We start from the raw sequence: 23,330 nt of genomic DNA, 5'->3' as shown, positions 1-23,330 counted from the left end.
TCACCCCTACGCTCCAGAGGAAAAAAGTCCCCGTCTATTCAGCCTCTCCTTATAACTCAATCCAACAAGTCCCAGTAGCATCCTAGTACATCTCTTCTGCACTCATTTTCTAGTTTAATAATATCCTTTCTACAATGGGGTGACCAGAATTGCATACAGTATTCTAAGCGTGATTTTTACCAATGTCTTGTACAATTTCAAGACGTCCCAACTCCTGTATTCAGTGTTCTGACTGATGAAACCAAGCATGCCAAATGCCTTCTTCACCACTCTGTCCACCTGTGACTCCACTTTCAAGGAGCTATGAACCTATACCCCAAGATCTTTGTTCTGTAACTCTCCCCAACGCCACACCATTAACTGAGTAAGTCCTGCCCTGGTTCTATCTACCAAAATGCATCACCTCACATTTGTCTAAATTAAACTCCATCTGCCATTCGTCAGCCCACTGGCCCAATTGATCAAGATCCCATTGCAATTGGAGATAATCTTCTGCACTGTCCACCATGCCACCAATCTTGGTGTCGTCTGCAAACTTACTAACCATGCCTCCTATATTCTCATCCAAATCATTAATATAAATGACAAATAACAGTGGGCCCAGCACTGATCCTTGAGGCACACTACTGGTCACAGGCCTCCAGTTTGAAAAATAATCCTCTACGACCACCCTCTGGCTCCTGTCAAGCAGCCAATTTTGTATCCATTTAGATACTTCACCCTGGATCCTGTGAGATTTAACCTTATGCAACAACCTACCATGCGGTACCTTGTCAAAGGCCTTGCTAAAGTTCATGTAGACAACATCAACTGCACTGTCCTCATCTACCTTCTTGGTTACCCCTTCAAAAAACTCAATCAAATTTGAGAGACATGATTTTCCACTCAAAGCCATGCTGACTGTCCCTAATCAGTTCTTGCATCTCTAAATGCCTGTAGATCCTGTCTCTCAAAATACCTTCCAACAATTTACCCACCGCAGATGTGAGGCTCACTGGCCTGTAGTTCCCAGGCTTTTCCCTGAAGCCCTTCTTAAACAAGGCACAACATTTGCCACTCTCCAATCTTCAGGCACCTCACCTGTGACTATCAATGATTCAAATATCTCGGCTAGGGGACCCGGAATTTCCTCTCTAGCCTTCCACAGCGTCCTGGGATACACTTCATCAGGTCCCAGAGATTTATCTACCTTGGTGCGCTTTAAGACTTCCAGCACCACCACCTCTGTAATATGTACACTCCTCAAGACATCACTGTTTATTTCCCCAAGTTGCCTAACATCCATGCTTTTCTCAACAGTAAATACTGATGAGAAATATTAAGTTAGGCTCTCACCCATCTCTTGTTGATCCTTAAGAGGCCCTACTCTCTCCCTTGTTACTCTTTTGCCCTTTATGTATTTGTAGAAGCTCTTTGGATTCTCCTTTGCCTTATCCGCCAAAACAATTTTGTGTCCCCTTTTTTTGCCCTCCTGATTTCTCTCTTAACTCTACTCCTACACCCCCTATACTCCAAGGGATTCGCTTGATCCCTATGCATGTCATGTGCCTCTTTCTTCTTCTTGACCAGGGCCTCAATATCCCGAGTCATCCAAGGTTCCCTACTTCTGCCAGCCTTGCCCTTCACTCTAAGAGGAATATATTTACCCTGAACCCTGGTTAACATACTTTTGAAAGCCTCCCACTTACCAGACATCCCTTTACCTTCCCACAGACTCCCCAATTAAGTTTTGAAAGTTCCTGCCTGATACCATCAAAATTGGCCTTGCCCCAATTTAGAATTCTAACTTTTGGGACAGACCTATCATTCTACATAGTTATCTTAAAACTAATAATTATGGTCACTGGTCCCAAAGTGACCAAAGAGGTGGATGGGGGTAAGGCAGTGGACGTGGTGTATATGGATTTTAGTAAGGCGTTTGATAAGGTTCACCATGGTAGGCTTCTGCACAAAATGCAGATGTATGGGATTGGGGGTGATCTAGGGAACTGGATTAGGAATTGGCTAGCGGATAGGAGACAGAGGGTAGTGGTTGACGGTAAATATTCATCATGGAGTTCGGTTACAAGTGGTGTGCCTCAGGGATCTGTGTTGGGGCCACTGCTGTTTGTGATTTTTATTAATGATCTGGATGAGGGTATAGTTGGGTGGATCAGTAAATTTGCTGATGACACCAAAGTCGGAGGTGTGGTAGATAGTGAGGAAGGGTGTCATAGTTTGCAGGAAGACTTAGACAGGTTGCAGAGCTGGGCCGAGAGGTGGCGGATGGAGTTTAATGCAGAGAAATGTGAGGTAATTCACTTTGGTAGGAATAACAGATGTGTTGAGTATAGGGCTAACGGGAAGACTTTGAATAGTGTGGAGGAGCAGAGGGATCTAGGTGTATGTGTACATAGATCCCTGAAAGTTGGGAATCAAGTAGATAAGGTTGTTAAGAAGGCATACAGTGTCTTGGCGTTTATTGGTAGGGGGATTGAATTTAGGAGTCGTAACGTTATGTTGCAACTGTACACAACTCTGGTGCGGCCGCACTTGGAGTATTGTGTGCAGTTCTGGTCCCCACATTACAGGAAGGATGTGGAGGCTTTGGAGAGGGTGCAGAGGAGGTTTACCAGGATGTTGCCTGGTATGGAGGGGAGATCCTATGAGGAGAGGCTGAGGGATTTGGGGTTGTTTTCGCTGGAAAGAAGGCGGCTAAGAGGGGATCTTATTGAAACATATAAGATGATTAGAGGTTTAGATAGGGTGGATAGTGATAGCCTTTTTCCTCTGATGGAAAAATCTAGCACGAGGGGGCATGGCTTTAAACTAAGAGGGGGTAGTTATAGGACAGATGTCAGGGGTAGGTTCTTTACCCAGAGGGTGGTGAGGGATTGGAATGCCCTGCCTGCTGCAGTTGTAAATGCGCCTAGTTTGGGGGCGTTTAAGAGGTCTGTGGACAGGTTTATGGACGAAAAGGAATTGGTTTAGGTTAGTGGGTCATTGTTGTTTTTTTTTAACTGGTCGGCGCAACATCATGGGCCGAAGGGCCTGTTCTGCGCTGTAATGTTCTATGTTCGAACACTTCTGTCACCCGCCCGCCCTTATTTCCCAAGGGGAGGTGAAGTTTTGCCCCCACTCTAGTTGGACTATCCACATACTGAATGAGAAATTCCTCCTGAATATACTCAAATTTCTCTCCATCCAACCCTCTAATACTATGGCTGTCCCAGTCAATGTTGGGAAAGCTAAAATCTTTGACTATTACCACCACCCTATTTTTCTTGGAGCTATCTGTAATCTCCTTTACGTATTTGCTCCTCAATTTCTCGCTGACTATTTGGGGGCCTATAGTACAACCTTATCAAAGCGATTTCCCCCTTCTTATTTCTCAGTTCTACCCACATAGACTCAGTGGCTGAACCCTCGGATATATCCCCTTTCAGTACGGCCGTGATGCTTTCCTCAATCAAAAGTGCAACTCCCCTTCTCTCACCTCCTGTTCTAGCTGTCCTATAACATCTGTACCCTGGAACATTGAGCTGCCAGTCCTGTCCCTCCCTTAGCCATGTTACAGTAATTGCTATAATATCCCAGTCCCATGTACCCATCCATGCCCTGAGTTCATCTGCCTTGCCCGTCAGGCCTCTTGCATTGAAATAAATGCAGTTTAATCTCCCTTGCTCTCTTTCTTCTGTCTGATCTGCCTGGTACTAGGATTACTGACACTGCCTTTAGTATTTAATGTGCTCTCTTTAACTTCTGTGCTGTCCTCAAACTTCTCTTCTGACTCCTGACTGCTTTGGATCCCATCCCCCTGCCAAACTAGTTTTAACTCTCCTGAGTGGCTCTAGCACATCTCCAGGATGTTAGTCCCCCTCCAGTTCAAATGTAACCCATCCCTCTTGAACAGGTCAGCCCATCCCCAGAAATGATCCCAATGAGCCAAAAATCTAAATCCCTGCCCCCTGCACCAGCTCTCAAGCCACACGCTCATCTACCTAATCCTCCTATTTCCTACTCTCACCTAGCATGTGGTGCTGGTAGTAGTCTTGAAATTACTACCTTCAAGATCCTGCACGTTAGCCTTCTGCCTAACTCTCTATATTACATTTCAGGGCCTCATCCCTTTTCCCACCTATGTCGTTGGTACCAATATGTACCATGACCTCTGGCTGCTTGCCTTCCCCCTTAATGTCCTGCAATCACTCAGAAGTCCTTGACCCTGGCATCAGGGAGGCAACGCACCATCCTGGAGTCTTGATTGCCACAGAAATGCCTTGCCACAGAAATGCCTGTCCACAGCAGTTCAAGAAGGCAGCTCACCACTACTTTCTCGAGGGCAATGAGGGGTTGGCCATAAATGCTGGCCTAGCCACGCACACTCCATGAAAGAATTTAAAAGCCAAGCTCTCATCAGCCTTGTGGAGCAAGTCTGAGCAGCCTGTGTTTTTCATGACTCTTGTATGTAAGTAAGGGTTTTTCAGTATTGGTGGTAGTCATCAGTTTGCATTACAAGACTGTAAATAGCCAAATTACCTCCAAATTATTTTGTGTAAGGGCAATGTGGTTGCGAAACATTTTCGACAGCCTGCCAAATACACTTGCAGGCATCGGAAGTCATAATTTGTCAATTTTGAGCAGTTGTTAGTGGTGTCGCGTGGTTGCAATTAACTAATTTGCTTCTCTCTCCCTACTAATTTTGTGGCTGAACTCTGGAACGGTTATGATTCCGAACACTGTGCACTGTACATTGCAGCAAAGAGAATTTGGGTTTAAAAAAAAATTCTCCCACCCCTTCAGGTACCGACTCTGTCTGGCTGTTTGATCAGTGACCTTTCCATCTGTTGGGGTGGGCATAGAAAGAAAGGCTACAGCACAAACAGGGCCTTCGGCCCACAAGTTGCGCCGAACGTGTCCCTACCTACTAGGCTTACCGATAACCCTCTATCTTACTAAGTTCCATGTACTTATCCAAAAATTTCTTAAAAGACCCTATCGAATTTGCCTCCACCACCACTGCCGGCAGCTGATTCCACGCACCCACCATGAGTGAAAAACTTACCCCTGATAGCTCCTCTGTTCCTACTCCCCAGCACCCTAAACCTGTGTCCTCTTGTGGCAGCCATTTCAGCCCTGGGAAAAAGCCTCTGAGAATCCACTCGATCAATACCTCTCAACATCTTGTACACCTCTATCAGGTCCCCTCTCATCCTTCGTCTGTCTAAGGAGAAAAGACCGAGCTCTCTCAACCTACCCTCATAAGGCATGCCACCCAATCCAGGCAACATCCTTTGTAAATCTCCTCTGTACCCTTTCTATGGCTTCCACATCCTTTCTGTAATGAGGCGACCAGAACTGCGCACAGTACTCCAAGTGGGGTCTGACCAGGGTCTTGTCCAGCTGCAGCATTATCTCCTGACTCCTAAACTCAATTCCTCGATTGATGAATGCCAGTACACCATACGCCTCCTTGACCACGTCCTCTACCTACGAAGCCGATTTGAGTGTCCTATGAACCTGGACCCCCAGATCCTTCTGATCTTCCACACTGCCAATAGCCTTACCCTTAATATTATAATCTGTCATTCTGTTTGACCTGCGAAAATGAACCACCACATACTTATCCGGGTTGAAGTCCATCTGCCACTAATCTGCCCAGTCTTGCATCCTATCAATGTCTCGATGCAACTTCTGACATCTCTCCATACTAACCACAACACCACCAACCTTTGTGTCATCGGCAAACTTACCAACCCATCCCTCACTTCCTCATCCAGGTCATTTATAAAAACCACAAATAGCAAGTGTCCCCGAACAGATCCCTGTGGCACTCCACTGGTGACCAACCTCCGTACAGAAAAAGACCCATCTGCAACCACTCTTTGCTTTCTGTAGGCAAGCCAGTTCTGAATCCACAAAGCATTGTCGCCTTGGATCCCATACCCCCTCACTTTCTCAATAAGCCTTGCATGGGGCACCTTATCGAACACCTTGCTGAAGTCCATATAAACCACATCTACTGCTCTCCCTTCATCAATGTGTTTAGGCACATTCTCAAAAAATTCAATCAGGCTCGTAAGCCGTGCTGACTATTCTTGATCACACTGTACCTCTCCAAATGTTCATTAAATCCTGCCTCTCAGGATCTTCTCCATCAACTTCCCAACCACTGAGGTTAGACTCACTGGTCTATAATTTCCTGGGCTATCTCTTCTCCCTTTCTTGAATAAAGGAACCACATCTGCAATCCTGCAATCCTCCGGAACCTCTCCTGTCTCCATTGATGACGCAAAGATCGTCACCAGAGACTCGGCAATCCCTTCCCTGGCCTCCCACAGTAACCTGGGGTACATCCCATCCGGTCCCGGCGACTTATCTATCTTGATGCTTTTCAAAAGCTCCAACACATGCTCTTTCTTAATGTCTACACACTGAAGCTTTTCAGTCCGCTGCAAGTCTGGACTACAACCATCAAGATCCTTTTCCACTGTGAATACTGAATTAAAGTATTCATTGAGTACCTCTGCTATTTCTATACAAACTTTCCCACCATCACACTTGATAGGTCCTATTCCTTCACATCTTATCCTCATGCTCTTCACGTACTTGTAGAATGCCTTGGCGTTTTCCTTAATCTTGCCTGCCAAGGCCTTCTCATGACCCCTTCTGGCTCTCCTAATTTCCTTCTTAAGTTCCTTCCTACTAGCTGTATACTCTTCTAGATCTCTAACCATTACCTAGCTCCCTGAACCTTTTGTAAGCTTTTCTTTTCTTGACTAAATTCATTACAGCTTTCATGCACCACGGTTCCTGTAACCTACCATAACTTCCCTGTCTCATTGGAATGTTGCTGTGCAGAACTCCAGACAAATATTTCTTGAAAATTTGCTGCATTTCTTCTGTATATTTCCCTGAGAAAACCTCTTTCCAATTTATGCCTCTAATTTCCTGCCTGATAGCCTCATAATTCCTGCCAATACTTGGGCATGGACAGTGTTAAGTAAATTTTGTGCTAAGTGCCAGCTGATGACCACTTCTAGCATGAGGGCCCCAATCACCATTCATCAGAAGCTTTGCTATACCAGTTGTGTCAACATACTGAGGGCTCTTGCAATGCAGTAGGTGGCGTGTCTACCCACCTCCTGAGCCAGAAGCTCAGGGTTTGAGTCTCTAGGACTTGATGACCAAGCAGGTGGACTGTCAAACTGTAAATCCTTCCAATGCGCCTATAGCAGGCAGTAAGAGCGGGAGAGTTTCCTGATCAGCCGAAACCACGTAGCTGCGGTGTAATAGCCTCCTTGTGTTTCTAAGACTCCACAGGTTTGGTGGCAACCACCCTCCTTGCTTTGAGGGACTGCTGGAGAGCATTTCAACACTGTGTAGACAGAGTCTACCCTATTGTCTTGTCTTGTCTTGTCTTGTCTTCCAGTTTTCCATGATCTACAAGACTTGAGGAAGGATCTGATGGCGTCCTCACCATTTGCCTGGATTGGTACAGCTACAATGACACTTTGTCTTGGCTCAATGAGAGCTAGTGTTTGATTTGTATGTCTTCCATCCTTTCCATCATAGTTGTACTATATCTGCAGCAATGAACTGTACTCATTATACTTCAACATTATCTCCCTCGCTCATAAACTCTACCATGCCCGAGGAGAAGAACAGGAACTCATTACCTCCAGTTGCCCACAATCCTAATGTGGGTACATGTTGCCATTTCCTTTGTTGCTGGGTCAGCATTCTCTGCCAATGCAAGGAAAACCATTGGCACAAGTTCAAGGAGAATGGCCGGGGCAACTGGGAAAGGGCAACATATGAGTGTCATCCATATTAGCAAAATGCATCCTAATGATGGATAATGGAGATCTGGATGGCCTTTTATCATCTAACTCTGGCATGCAGATCAGGGCCTATATGTATGGTTGCTATGTCTGATGTCAGCTAACTTGCATTGACCAGAGATTGTGCCCAAGATCTTTCCAGGTCTGCGTGATAAAATGACAGGTTTTATCCCACGCCCTACCCTCTATTATTTTACCACCTTTGTTTCAATAAAAAAAAAGCTTGTGCGTGAACATACAAGATATTTTTCATCAGTAAATCATCTTTTGCAGTGAGTCAGAATTGGCTATGCAAATTATACTGGAAATCTTTGACTAATTTTAATTCTGCACTGACTGACTGACTGGGGTAGGCATGTACTGCAAGACCTGAATGTGGAACTGCCACGAGTTGAAATTCTTTGCACACTAAGAGTGGAGTGTAAAAATTCAACACTGCTTTTCTGTGCTGTCTTTTGAAGCACAGGAGCAAGACGTATTTGAATCTCTAATGCGTGCATTTTTGTTCTCTTCACTCCCTCCTTGCTCCTCTACAGCTGCTTTTCCCCTTGCTGGAATACGTAGTACAGTTATGCAGACACTTGCTACCATTTTTAGCAAGTAAGCTAAACCGTGATTGACTGTAGAATCTCTACAGTACAGAAGAAGGCCATTCAGTCCATTGAGTCTGCACCGACCACAATCCCACCCAGCCCCTATTCCCTTAACCCCACATATTTATCCTTTTAAACTCTCGACACTACGATTAATTTAGCATGGCTGATCCACCTAACCCGCACATCCTTGGACTGTGGGAGGAAACCGGAGCACCCAGAGGAAACCCACACAGACAGAGGGAGTATGTGCAGATTTTACACAATGACCCGAGGGCTGGAACTGAACTCAAGTCCCTGGCGCTGAGAGGCAGCAGTGCTAACCACTGTGCCATCCATCGAAGTGGAAGAGCAGAAGAAGGGAGAGAATTGAACGCAATGCTCTCGCACTTGGGCTTCGTCACCCTGTTCTGCCAGCCCAAATAACCCAGAGGCCAATTCTAGTGTCCTGTCTGCTGCTCTGCTCAGATTTGAATAAGGGCAGAGGGGGTTCACCAGAATGGTTCTAGGCATGAGGGATTTTTGGCTGCAGGGGTAGGTCGGAGAAGCTGGGGTGAGATTGGAAAAATAGTTCCCATTAACAGATGGTCCAAAGACTAGGGGATACATTTTAGGATTTTGGACAAGGATGCAGGAAAACTGCAAGAAAGAATTCCAGCTCCTTATCCCTCAGCGGGTCTGTGTTTATGGGGATAGCGGAAGCAAAGACAATGGATGATTCCTCAAAAGGGCCTTGGCTGGCACTTGCAGGAAATGAGAGAGGCCCAGGGAATGGGACTGATCAGATTGCTCTATCAAATGCTGACATGGACTTGATGGGCCAAATGGCCACTTAGAATCCCTACAGTGCAGCAGGAGGCCATTCAGCCCATCAAGCCTGCACCAACAGCAAACCCACCTATCTTCATAACCCCTCATATTTACCCTGCTAGTCCCCCTGATGCTAAGAGGCAATTTATCATGGCCAATTCACCTAACCTACACATCTTTGGACTGTGGCGGGAAATTGGAGCACCCGGAGGAAACACACGCAGACACAGGGAGAATGTGCAAACTCCACACAGACAGTGACCCGAGGTGGGAATTGAATCTGGGTCCCTGACGCTGTGAGGCAGCAGTGCTAGGATCTGTAGATTGGAAATCACTGGAAAGGCAGGCATGCAGGCAACCTGCTCCCGATTTCCCATCTGCCTGGTGTAGTTCAGTGACCATTATCGTTCCAATTGGTTTGCCACCTCACTCCCGGGGGTTCAGGAAATGGGAATTTATCTTGAATCCCTTCCTTCACTTTGGGTTTATCACATGCTGTTGCTTCCTGCTCCTTTCCCCCGTGGAGCCTGCTGCGCACCGACCTGTGGTACAATTACTTGCTCGGATTTCCAAAGGATCCGCTGTTCTTGTGGGTGTTACACATGCAGAGCGTTCAGCCACTATGCTGCTTCCTGTGGCAGTTAGGCACATTGGTATTGACTGAATTAATTGCTGTTTTGGGACAGCAGCTGATTTGCCAGCTGCCTTTTTAATCGTTTCCATTGGGTGTGGGTCTGTGATTTCTATAGAAATGTGGAAAGTTCTATAGAAACATGAAACCCTGCCCTTGTGACAAGCTTGGTGCCTTTGTGTGGCTCTGCAATACCTTCTGTTTTGGCATACGTTGGCAGATACAGTGATGTTGAGGTGAGTCAGGGAGACCTCATAGCCTGCTGTCAGCTACACTCCTAAAATGCAAGGGTAACTTTGACCTATCTCTGCAATATTCTGGCTAGCCTGCCACATTTTACCTTCTGTAAGCTCGGTCATCCACAACTCTTCCTAGGTGTTAATTCGCAGCAAGCCCTGCTCCCCTATTACTCCTTTGCTCAGTGTCCTGATTTTAAAATACTTATCTTTGAATTAACTTGGAAATATATTGGCCGTTCCTTCACAGTTGCTGGGTCAAAATCCTGGAATTTCCTCCCTGTCAGTATTGTGGGTCAACCCGCAGCACATGAACTGCAACAATTCAAGAAGGCAGCTCACCACCATCTTCTCAAGGGCAACGAGGGATGGGCAATAAATGCTGGCCAGCAGCAATGCCCCTGTCCCATGAATGGATATATATTTTTAAAAAATTCCTGCCTGTTCTCTGATCTCTCCATGGCCTTGCCCCTCTCTCCTCCCTCCCTCTTCCCTATCCCCAACCTCGACTCTCCCATGATATCTGTACTCTAAATTCTTGTGCTGTCCTGATTTTAATTGTTGGGCCATTGGTGGCCGTGCTGGAATTCCCTCTCTGAAGCTCTCCACCTCACTGTCATGTTTTCCTCCTTTTTAGACTTCTCAAACATTTGTAACTGACTGAATATTTCCTCGTGTGGTTCAGTGTCAAACTTTATCTGATAATGTGTGTGCTAAGTTGCTGTAGTAGGTTTCTGGTATTCACTTGCTAACGGGGCTGCTATTTTTGATCGAAATGATGCTAAAGTGTTGCCAAGAGTTTGTTCTGGTGAAGGTGGACCTCTCTAAGCCCCAGCTGAACCACCAGGAACTAGTCTGACTTTGCAAGTTCTACAACTGTTCTGCTCTTCTCACTCCTCCCTGCTCTTCCCCACCCCGAATACCAGTCTGAGCCTAACCACTTGCTGCAAAGTCATTTGTTTGCTGTCCTCAAGAAATGAGGTTGTATGTGTCTGATACCCACAAACAGCCTTCTGAAGTACAAAAGTACTTCTGAAATGTGCTCATGATTGTAGAGAAATGTGGCAGTCTAGTTTCACACCACAAGCTCCCACAAATAGCAGTGAGATAAATGAGCAGATAATCTTTGATATTGGTGATAAAATATTGGCCAGACTTCCCTGCCCCCTTCTGAACAGTGCCCAAGGGGGCAGACAAGGCCTTATTTTTACATTTCATCCCAAAGACAGCACTTATAACAGTGCGACACTCCCTTGGTATTGCAGTGGAGTGTCCCTCAGTCAAGGAAAAACAACTTGAACTCATGACTCTGAACTTGTGTAAGTTCAATTTGGGTTTTTTTTCAATGGAGCACAGAGGCTGCTTGTGTTTATTGTCGTCTTAATCTTTCTGTAGATATGTGAAACCAACACTGGCTGTGGTTTCTAGAGCTTGTGATTTGCTCTTAGCTCTGCAATGAGCTGGGTGTACACAAATCTGAAAGTTGATGAGCATTGTTCTTTGTTTCTAAGCACAATAGTTATTTTAGTGTCACAAGTAGGCTTACATCAACACTGCAATGAAGTGACTGTGAAATCCGCCCCTCCGTCCCTGCCCAACTCCGGCACCTGTTCGGATACACCAAGGGAGGATTTAGCATGGCCGCTGCACCTAACCAGCACGTCTTTCAGACTGTGGGAGGAACCGGAGCACCTGGGGGAAATGTGCAAACTCCACACAGACAGTAACCCAAGCTAGGAATCAAACCCGGGTCCCTGGTGCTGTGAGACGGCAGTGCTAACCCACTGAGTTTACCCCTTTGTTTGAGATTTTGATCCTAAGACAAGTGTGTAAATCTCACTGCTCTGGTTCAGAGGATGAACCCACCATGTGGCACAAGAGTATATAATACAAAGAAAGGAGGAGGGCCCAATTCAGCTAATGGCATGTGCTGAGCTAATGGCTGTCAAGGGGAGTCTAACAGTGCCTCGAAGAGTTAGGAGGAAAATGGGCCAAGGTCCATACTCCTGATCATTGGACAGCTGTAAATAGACCATCCAATGATGAATTATCCTAGGTTGCGATGCCTGCTGCTCAGACTATTGGCAAAAGGAATGACTGGTGGTTAAGGTGCTGAGAGTCTTCAGTGGCTGTGGAACAGGACCCTAACCTGTGAGTTGCTATCTTTTTGAGGATAAAGAATGTTGCGGGAGGTGGTTGGATGGTTGGGGGGGGGAAAAGAAGCATTTTGAAATGTTTTCTACGAAACACCAATCTGGTGTTGGGATCACTGCTGTCTGTAACTCTGCTTCTGCTTTCTTCTAGGCTCCCTGGTTCTGGGACACACGACGCTGCTGGTATAACTACCCGTATCAGGTGAGAGCTGAACAATGCTGATTTGTATTTGCTGGTTTTTATTTTGGAGGTAAACACATTCTATGTTTTGAGCAGTAGAGCCTGACTTGCTTTTTGTTGGAACTCCCTGTAATTTTCAGGAAATGTGTTTGTAATGTTTCCTTTTTTACGTGTCTAGTTTCACCCGTTATGAAAGGAGCACTTCATTCGTGCTTTGAGCAGGTGATTATTTCAAAGGACTCAATTTCTAAGCAGGTGTATGTTGGGCAAATTGGGAAATGTATTCCCCAATTGTTGTACTATTTCATCTAATAAAGTCGCTCTGTAATTACATAGAATCCCCACCATGCAGAAAGAGGCCATTCAGCCCACCGAGTCTGTATCGACCGCAGTCTCACCCAGGGCCTGTTCCTGCAACCCCACATTTACCCCACTAATCCCCCTGTCACGAGGGTTAATTTAGCATGGCCAATCCACATAACCTTGAATGTTTTTGGACTGCGGGAGGAAAGCAGAACACCCGAAGGAAACCCACGCAGACGTGGGGAGAATATTCAAACTCCACACAGGCAGTGACCCGAGGCCAGAATTGAACCTGGGACCCTGGCGCTGTGGAGCAGAGGTGCTAACCGCTGTGCTCCCATTAAATTATGTGCTACCATTAAAGTAAATCTACAATTACATTCTGTTTGTTTCTAGGTAGAACAGAATAGATTGAAAATATGTATTTTTGAAGAGGTGGGGAAGCCTCTGCAAGATTCATTCAGTTATAGAGTCACAGAGGTTTACAGCATGGAAACAGGCCATTTGGCCCAACTTGTCCATGCCGCCCTTTTTTTTTTTTAAAAACCTCCTAAACTAATCCCAATTACCTGCATTTCACCCATATCCTTCTATACCCTTCGTACCCATGTAACTCCCTAAATGCTTTTTAAAAGACAAAATTGTACCTGCCTCTACTACTACCTCTGGCAGCTTGTTCCAGACACTCACCACCCTCTGTGAAAAAATTGCTCCTCTGGACTTTTTTTTTTGTATCTCTCCCCTCTCACCTTAAACCTATGCCCTCTAGTTTTAGACTCCCCTATCTTTGGGAAAAGATATTGACTATCTAGCTGATCTGTGCCCCTCGTTATTTTATAATAATTTATAATCAGTTGTCTCATAGAATCCCTACAGTGCAGAAGGAGGTCATTCAGCCCATCGAGTCTGTGCCAATTTGCCAAAAGAGCATCTTACCCAGGCCCTCCCCTCCACCCTACTCCCATAATCCCGCACATTTACCATGGCTAATTTCCAAAACCACCCCCCTCAACCTACACGTTTTGGCACTTACTAAAGAGCAGTTGAGTATGACCAATCCACCTAATCTACACATTTTTGGACTGTGGGAAGAAACCCACACCAGTCACCTGAGGCCAGAATTGAACCTGGGTCCCTGGTGCTGAGGCAACAGTGCTCACCGCTGTGCCACCGTATCGTTTCTACTGCTTGTTTTCTTATTTGCTAATTATACATTGATAATTAACTAGGTTTTTATGTTCTTCCTTGCAGAAACTGATGTTTGACATGTATTATTATTACATAATGGAGTTATCGTTCTATTGGTCATTGATGTTTTCTCAGTTTACAGATATTAAAAGAAAGGTAAGCAGCTGCCATGCTATTGAGTTCCAACCATTGGTGGTGTATTTTCCAGATTGGCCAGGTTGCAGATCCTGTTCCCATTTATAGTTTATTTAAAAAAAAAGTTTAAACTGCATGTTAACAGAACCAGAGTTGGAAAGCCAAGTTAGGCATGCTGAAACAAACCTGAGAGTGCTATATTCGTTTAAGAATAACCCTATGTAAAATGGTTGCAAAACAGATCAAGAAGTCGCACAGTGAGCCTGATATGCACAGTTTTGCGATGAATCCCCACCATAAAACTACTTCTAAACTAAGCACGGGCATGCACATTTTCTTTTGAAAGGGCTGGTACAGAGTTGATGGGCTGAGTGGCCCCTCTGTCTTGTACTCTTCTATGATTCTCAAAGCCTGATTGTTGGAAATAGAAGGCACCTTTAAGGTACCTTGTACTTTTATATGTGCTATAGTTAACTATTTAAATACTGTTCATATATTTTTCTGTTCCTTAATACTAATATCCCTTTTCTAGAACTTCTATGTTTCAATATATTTTTTACGGAATTGATTATTTTTCTGCATTTGTGCCCAGCTATTTCAGCGGAGCATCCCACATTACTTGCTCATAACCCCATTGATTAAATGTTGGGAAGACTGAGCCCATTGTCTTTAGTTCCTGCTACAAGATCCATTCCCTATCTACTGACTTTGTCCTGCTCTCTGTAAACTGTCTGTGGCTGAAACAGATTGCTCGCAACTTGTGTGTTGAATTTTGTCACATATTGGCACCATCACTAAGAACTTATATTTCCACTTCCATAAGTGTCCTGCCCTGCTTCAGCTTATGTTCTATCTTCCACCTGCTGAAACCTTTCCTCTAGACCTGACTGTTCCAGTACACTCCTGAATGGCCTCCCACAGTCTACTCTAAACTTAAGATCATCCAAAACTCTGTGTCCTTAGTTGCACTGACTCCTGTTCCATCCATCACATCCCTATGCTTGCTGACCTACAGTTGTTTCTGGTTAAAGCAATGCTTCAGGTTTAAAATTTTCACCCTTGTGGTGGTACGAAAGCACAGTGGTTAGCGCTGCTGTCTCACAGCGCCAGAGACCTGGGTTCAAATCCAGCCTCGGGTCACTGTCTGTGCGGAGTTTGCACGTTCTCCCTGTGTCTCCATGAGTTTCCTTCGGGTGCTGCGGTTTCCTCCCACAGTCCAAGGATGTGCAGGTTAGGTTGATTGGCTGTGCTAATAAATTGACTCTTAGCATCAGGGTAAATATGTGGGGTTATGGGATGAGGCCTGGGTGGGATTGTTGTTGGTGCAGACTTGATGGGCTGAATGGCCTCTTTCTGCTCTGTAGGGATGCTATGTTTTGAAATCCCACCATGGCCTCAGCCCCTTCCTATCTCTGTAATCTCCTCCTGCCTCACAATCCTCTGAAGATATCTGGTCTCGAACATCCCTGATTCTAATTGTTCTACCATTGGTGGCTGTGCCTTCAGCTGCCTGGGCCGCGAGCTCTGGAGTCCCTACCTCAACCTCTCTGCTACCAACCCCCTTTCAAGATGCTGCTTAAAAACAATCTGTTTGATCCAGCTTGCAACCGTATGTCCTGATTTCACCTCCATGTAGCAAATTTTGCATATAACATTCTTGTGTCATAAAACATCCAAAGGTGTTTCATAAAATACAAGTTTTAATGGCTGTGTATGACTTCTTTAGGATTGCTGTGGTACTAGAAAGAATTTTAAACCATACTTTTTTTTTTATTATTGTTTCTTTGGGATGATAGACTGCTTCAGAAGGCATTAAGAGCCAGTCGCTTTGGTGTGGGACTGGAATCACACATAGGCCAGATCAGGCAGGTTTCCTTTTTATTACAGTCTGATAGCTTTGTGGCTACGTTTTAAAATAAAATCTACTAAATTAACTAATTCTGTTAACTGCCATGATGAGATTTGAATTCATGTCATCTGGATTATTATTCCAGGTGGCTGGGTTATTAGTTCAACAATAACAATAACCGCTGCTGTAACATAGCCAGATTGAGGTGGCTTCTCTATCGCTATAACAGATTAAATTTGATTTGGGCTTTTGTCTCCAAACCCTGAATGTAGCAGGCTAGTTTGACTAGGCTGGGTGGGATACTGCTAGTTACACTTGTGCATCTTTAGCATTGAGCTGTGGATTGTCACTTCCTGAGGCTTTCTATGGGAGGAATAGTTTTTTTTTGGAGGGAATTGACAGCTTGTGCTTTCAGCTACACTTCCTGAGTGCTGCTTACCACTATTTTGTTCTCTCTTGAACTGTCTGCTCTGCAATACAACTGTGCTTTTAACAAGCTAATAAATATCCCATCCCTAATCCAAACTCCTGTGCACAGCAAGCTATGCTGTGTCAAAGCACCCTACTCTGCTCTAGATTTGAAAGGATTGCTTCCTAGTTAAAGCATGGAAATATCGTCGTGGGGGTTTTTTTTCCTACAATTTTTGCTGTTTTGAGTGTGAGCCGTAGATGGTATGCGCTCTTGGCAAATGTGCTTCTTTTGGTTAACCAAATAAACTAAAGCAATGAACTTGTGACGTGGATTAAAAATTCAGTTCCTTAAAGGGGATGCTGCGTCAAAACAAACAGAATCTCTGGAAACTTCAGAACAAAAACAAAATGTAGTTAAAGTGGTGGACCCTTAACAAATGTGTGCGCAAACTCTGATTTGACAGCTTAAATTCCAAGCAAATGTATTTTTCTCACTTTATTGTCTGGCCCTGAATTAAAATGTTCTTTTTTCTGCAAAATGCAACAAGCAGCGATGCAGTTTAGGTTAAAATCAGCAGTGGCACACTCTTTTGAGTTATGTCGTCAGCTATGAGGCTTACTTGAGGAAATTAGTGTTGTTTTTGAATACAATGTTCAGTAAATAAATTCTAGGAAGAGGATGGCTTGGAGTGTTGTAACTCGACTGTAACTTCATTCCTCAATATATGTACTCCTGTGGATGTTAAACATTGAAAGCCCTTTTCCTGATTAAAAATGTTAGATGAAATTCCCTGGTGACTCCAGTTTAACCAGTGACTTGGTAAGTCGCGTTTGCCGGGAAGGCCTCAGGTTTGATTAGGACAAACGCGAGGTGATACATTTTGGTAAATCCGATTCAGGTGGGAGCTATAAAATAAATGGCAGAACCATCAGGAGCATAGACACACAGATCTGAGCATACAGGTTCACAGATCCTTAAAAGCGGCAGCACAAGCGATGAAGAAAGCATACAGCACGCTTGCCTTCATTGGACAGGGCATCGAGTATAAAAGTTGGCAGTGTGTGTTACAGTTGTATAAAACGTTGGTTAGGCCACATTTGGAATACTGTGTCCAATTCTGGTCACCACACTACCAGAAGGACGTGGAGGCTTTGGAGGGAGTACAGAAAAGGTTTACCAGGATGTTACCTGGTATGGAGGGTATTAGCTATGAGGAGAAATTAAATAAACTGGGATTGTTCTTCCTGGAAAGTCAGAGGCTGAGGAGCAACCTGATAGAAGTTTATAAAATTATGAGGGATATGGATAGGGTGAACAGTTGAAAGCTTTTTCCCAGGGTGGAAATGACAAATACAAGGGGGCACAAGTTCAAGGTAAGGGGGAAAGATTCAGTGGAGATGTGTGGGGGGTGTTTTTTTTTTACACAGAGGGTGGAGGTGGCTGAGGCAGACACATTAACGGCATTTAAGACTTATCTGGATAGACACGTGAATAAACGAGGAATGGAGGGGTACAAGCAGTTGGCCTAGATAGGACAATGTGATCAGCGCAGGCTTGGAGGGCCGAAGGGCCTTTTCCTGTGCTGTGCTGTGCTGTACTGTACTATTCTTTGGTTTTTGACCCCTAGCCTGCACTGAATTTGGAGATATCTGTGCTTGATGAACCTTTTTGTGGATGTAACAAACATGAAGCAAAATGCTATAAATGCCGTGCCCAAGAGCTTTTTAGGAAGACAAGGTTTCATGTGGGGAGATTATTATAGAAGATTAAGGTCTATAGAATTAGAGCAAGGATTACAATCTTGAGGGAAGTGACATTTTTAAAAAGGGAGAACCACTGTAGATCTTAAGACAAATTTTCAGTGGTTGCAGGTGGTAGGTACTGGAGTGATTTAAGGTTCAGTTCTGTGGTTGTTTTGGTTCATGGTGTACCTCATTGATTTTGAGATGGACCTTTTTGGCAGGTAATATGGAAACAAGGTACAGAGCAAATGAAACCACAAAAGGGTATTGATTTGAAATGGGTAATTTGCATTTGTGTCTAAACCAATAATGGAAGTGGTTAAATGGGGAAAAAAAACTAGCAGCTTTTGGTTTGGAATAGTCTTGTGACCAGTCAGCTGCAGGTCATATGAATTTAATATTTGATTAAATTAATTATCTTGGCTCAAGATTGAAGACCATATGCAAGCCAAGTGATCTCTGCTCCGAAATCATCAAGTGTGTAACCTTCTGCTGTTCTTAGCTTCAAGCTGGTTGTGCTCTTTGAAAAGTACCTGGGTGTCGTTTAACATCTAATTAGTGCTGGTTGCTGTCAAATTAAGCTGATGTATCCAAACTTGGCTCGAGTCAAAATCCTCTCGATTGGAAGTGTCATAATCAGTTAATATTTCTAATTTTGGTGCAGTGTGAATTTTGTTTCCAAAGCAGATGAATTTAACGTGTAAAACCATAGAGCTCGGCTGCATGTGACATGCATCTAAAAACTGATCCTTTTTAAGTATTTTATTTCTGTCCTTTTTAAAATAATTTCTCACTCCTTGAATTTCCCAAGGCTATTCCCAAGTTCGCTATTGGTTCTCTAGTAATGAAAGCTACCCCTTTAGAGTCTGAAACCTGGCAGCCAGCACAGGGAGTGCCTCTTTATTCCTTTTAATCCCAGTCTCCTCTTCAACTCTTCCCTCTTCCCTCTTTTTCCACCTCCAATTCTTGAATGTGTCTGGTTCCTGCCTTCCTCCCCACAGACAATGTGTCGTTTGCAGTTACAAGTGTGACCCAATGTACTATACGGGATGAAGTGTGAGGTGAGACAATGTTCTCCCAGTGATTGCTTGTGAAGTCTGGTAGCTTATATTGCATTAACAGTGTGAGTTGCTGCAATCTGGGTATCCTTGAAATGGGGTGAGGTGGGGGAGGTTGGAATCTGGAACATGGCAATACAGCAGTTTTGCTCCCTACTAAGCTGTGCTGTGAAGGGGTGTTGGGTGGGTGCTCCAACAAGACAGAGAAACTTATATTTTTTCGCCCACCGAACCTGTCTTTGCTCACCTCTTGCTCTAAAGCTAGGATGGAGAAAAGATGAAGAGAAACATTGGTGAATATTTGAAGACCAGGTTAACCACCCTTCTGACTGGGAAAATAAGGCTTCATTTAAGAAAAATTGTAGTAGATAAGAAAAAGATGTTCTAATGTAGAAGAGTCCAGCGAGGCACTCTGTAGGTGATTCTAGAGAGGATGTCTCACTGCCTTTATTGAGAAAAAGGAGCTTCTGAGATGAACTAGTCTTGTATAATCTTAAAAGAAAGTCCTCACTAATAGTGCAGATCGGATGGGACATATTGGGTGGGGGTGCAAAAACGTACATGTTGAATATTGTTTTAAATGGCTGACAAACTCTTACTATTTCCACCTTCTGATTAATAAGCTGCACTTAAAATGCAGACAGAAAAAAAATCCCCTTTTGTCGCAGATACCTTGTGGCTGGTCACATTCAGATCCCTGCTATTTCTGTCTTGTACCTATTGTACCTCACCATTTGTGCACGCTGTTGCCATTTCATGCTGACTGATTCTTTCATCTGCAGTTGACTGAACTGCTTCCTTTTGTTTTCTTTATGGCTGGCATTTTTTTCCATTTCTGTCCATTCACTGCTGGCAACCATGGCTGCCTGCACTAACCGTGCTGTGCCTGACAGCTGGTTTAGGAGTCAGGGTTTCTGCAGTGTGCTCAGAGTTTTGTCGCGCATTCTTCCCATTCATGGTGTTCCTGATTTATTTTATATTTAGCTTCGTTACCTTCCTCTTTTCATCTTATCATGATATAAGGGCCTCTCTTGACTGTGAAAGGCTTAGATTTCTTATCGTATTTAGCTGTCCGGAAGCTGAAACCAATCACTGCAAGATTGACAATGGCTATTTGAACTTCAACTGCAGCACGTTTGTGTTTTCATCTACATTTTCTGGGAGAGGCATTTTCCTTTTTTTGTACGGACTGGAGCAGTCAGCATGTTTTTGAATTGATTTGTCACATGTATTGGGATATAGTGATAAGTATTGTTTCTTGCACGTTATACAGACAAAGCATATCATTCATAGAGTACCTAGGGGAGAAGGAAAGGAGACGGTGCGGGATGTAGTGTTACAGTTACGGATAGGGTGAGGAGAAAGATCAACTTAACATATGATAGGATATTCAAAAGTCTGGCAGCAGGGAAGAAGCTGTTTTTGAGTTGGTTTTCTTGACAGAAGAAGGTGGAAGAAAATATGTCCGAGGTGCGTGGGGTCCTTGATTATGCTGGCTGCTTTTCCAAGGCAGCAGGAAGTGTAGACAGAGTCAATGGATGGGAGGTTAGTGTGTGTATTGAGTGGGAGGTTATGCATTTGTTCAGTTCGTAACATTGCCATCAGTGGGAGGTGTCAAACAGGTGCTGGTTCTTTCAACCATCTCCCAAGCAGCATTGCAAAGGCCTAGGGAAAGGTAATTTGTAGGTTAGCTCTCCCCTACATCCAGGGGGATCTGGTTCAGATAATGCTTTTAAACTGCTCTGCCTCTATTTTAAGTGGTTAACGCCTTTGCTAAAATAGATGGTGGAGAAATTTTGGGCCAACATTTCTTGCGCCAGTAAGCCACGGTACAAATTCAGAGGCTCTGTGTAAATTGGACTGTGGTGAGGAAAAAAATACAGACCTGTAAAAGTTACCTCCAGCTCTCTTTTTGTATAAGCCAAGAGAATTCTTCTTGCTATTTCCAAGCCCTCCAGCTCTGCATCATGGTTTCCTGTTGCGAAATGGCACGAGTTCCTAGAGTCAAGTTCATATTTTGTTTTGGAAAAAATGAAAGCATTTTTAATCAGAGTCTTAATCATTTTTCATCAAAAGATTGACTAAACCTCACCTGCAGTCTTGTGGTTCTAATTGCACGTGGTGCCATTATTGCTCATCTGAATAGAACTGTGATTTGAAAAAAAACAAAGGCAAACTCTGAGGGAATGTGTTTTGTCATCTGAGTTGAAAAGAATTGCGTGAAAGCTGGAAATGAACACTAGCCATGCTGTAGATTCTTTTTGCAGAATCATAGAATTGTTGCAGTGCAATAAGAGGCCATTTGGCCCATCATAGAAGCCTTCTCACAGTGAGGAGTAGTGAGAAAATGGTCATTGTTTTGCTTCCCTTAGTCTACGTCAGCTGGCTGTTAGAATCCATCAGTACAGAATAATGCCATTGAGACTAGCGGTTACATAAATGCTGAGTTTCCACATTTCCCTGTGTTTTCTTTTTGTTGAGGCTCTTGCCATAATCTTGATGGGTTGTTTAGCTCAAGCTAGGAAGCCAGGAGTTTTAGTAACACATTTTAGCCCCAGATTTGGTTTTTAAGTTGATAATGATTTAAGATTTCAGCATTGCTGCTGCTTGGTTTAATCTTTCTCATCCTGAACAATGTAAATGTCAGCAGCTTTTATTGTATATACTTGCATGTGCACAATACTATATGGGTTCTACTGTTGGAGTGAATCAAGTTGCCCTTGTACCCTATATGGTCCACGTGGTTTTCACTGGGATACACCTTGGGACAGACTACTGTGGAATGAAGCTGGTTGTAATCCCTCATTTATTGTGTGCTATATTCTCTCTGCCAAATAGAACCAGTTAGTCAGCTGGTCCTAGACTGTCAGTAACCATCCTCTAGAAGGTGTGTAGTAAGAATCTTGATTGTGCTTGTGTGACATGTTTGAAATTTGAAATGCTGCACATAGAGAATCATACTCCTCTCGCCCACCCTCTGCTGTGACTCCACGGTGTGTTATGTTGATGTCCAGAGTAAAGGTGTACAGCAGGAGGGAGAGAGAGAATCCATCAGTGAGTGTAGGTCAGACCTGGTATGGTGTCTGCACAAAAAGTGTTCAGTTACTCATTAATTTGATACTCACTTTATTTCACCTTTTGCAGGACTTTCTTATTATGTTTCTCCATCACCTTGCGACAGTTGGATTAATTACATTTTCCTATGCCAACAACATGGTGCGAGTTGGGACACTCGTCATGTGCCTTCATGACGCATCTGATTTATTTTTAGAGGTGAGACGATTTGATTGCAGAGTGCAGCGGGAGTTATTGTCTGATAATCCCTTCTGGGTATTTGTAATTCTCCACATAAATGACACTGGCTATAAAGGCTCCTTGCATCAATGATGTTTGGTTTTTAATAAATTTACAGTGGCAATCTGAGTGCTTTTAATCATGGGGTGGAGGGTGTGGGAAGCACTGACATTTGTTGTGACAGTTGTCAGCACAGCGCAAAACAAAAAAATTGCAAAGGAAACCCCCAAGTGAAAGTGTAAAGCTATAAATTATTGAAGGAAGATGAGGCCCATCAGTGTGAAATCGCATTTCATAATTCAGATAATGGTTCTAAGCTGCTTGACACGCGATTGTGTGCGAATAGCAGCCTCTGATTTTTGCCCACTCTTTTTAAAGCCCCTCTGCTGCCACCTTTTCCAGTATTAATAACCTGCTGGATGTAGGTGAGAGATTTCGATTGTGTGTTAAATCTTTATAAAATGAGCATCTTGAACTTGAAGAAAAGTTTGGATTTGACCTGTTAGCATCTTACACTGTGGGACCTGATTTAAAGTTTCCATTCGCCTCGGCCTGATTTTGAAACTTGTTTACTGTGTGCCAGAATCGACAAAACTTTGCTGGTATAAATAACTATGACCCTTGTCTTCCCCCCCCCAACAAGATTAGACGACACAAAAATTGGTGGAGTTGCGCGGATAGTGAAGAGGATTGTCACAGGATACAGCAAGATATAGACCAATTTGGAGACATGGGCAGAGAAATGGCAGATGGAGTTTAATCCGGACAAGTGTGAGATAATTCATTTTAGAAGGTCCAATGCATATAGGAATTAGACAGTAAGAGTATTGACAGACAGAGATTTGGGGGTACGTGTCCACCGATCACTGAGGGTGGCAACACAGGTGGATAATGTAGTCAAGAAGGCATACGGCATGCTTGC

General features: G+C 44.0%; 1 protein-coding gene across 1 annotated transcript in view; it reads left to right on the top strand.

Moving 5' to 3' along the window:
• cers5 (ceramide synthase 5) overlaps positions 1-23,330 on the top strand; it is a 107,895-nt gene that overhangs the window by 58,329 nt on the left and 26,236 nt on the right. The window contains exons 5-7 of the mRNA XM_080218076.1: positions 12,398-12,448; positions 13,982-14,074; positions 22,259-22,387. Coding sequence (XP_080074202.1) covers positions 12,398-12,448; positions 13,982-14,074; positions 22,259-22,387 — 273 coding nt within the window. The remainder of the gene's footprint in view (positions 1-12,397; positions 12,449-13,981; positions 14,075-22,258; positions 22,388-23,330) is intronic.

The sequence above is a fragment of the Carcharhinus amblyrhynchos genome, chromosome X (genome assembly GCF_965287045.1).
Source record: "Carcharhinus amblyrhynchos chromosome X, sCarAmb.v2.hapA, whole genome shotgun sequence".
In the NCBI taxonomy this organism is placed as follows: domain Eukaryota; kingdom Metazoa; phylum Chordata; class Chondrichthyes; order Carcharhiniformes; family Carcharhinidae; genus Carcharhinus; species Carcharhinus amblyrhynchos.
This window is presented reverse-complemented; position numbering and strand designations above follow the sequence as displayed.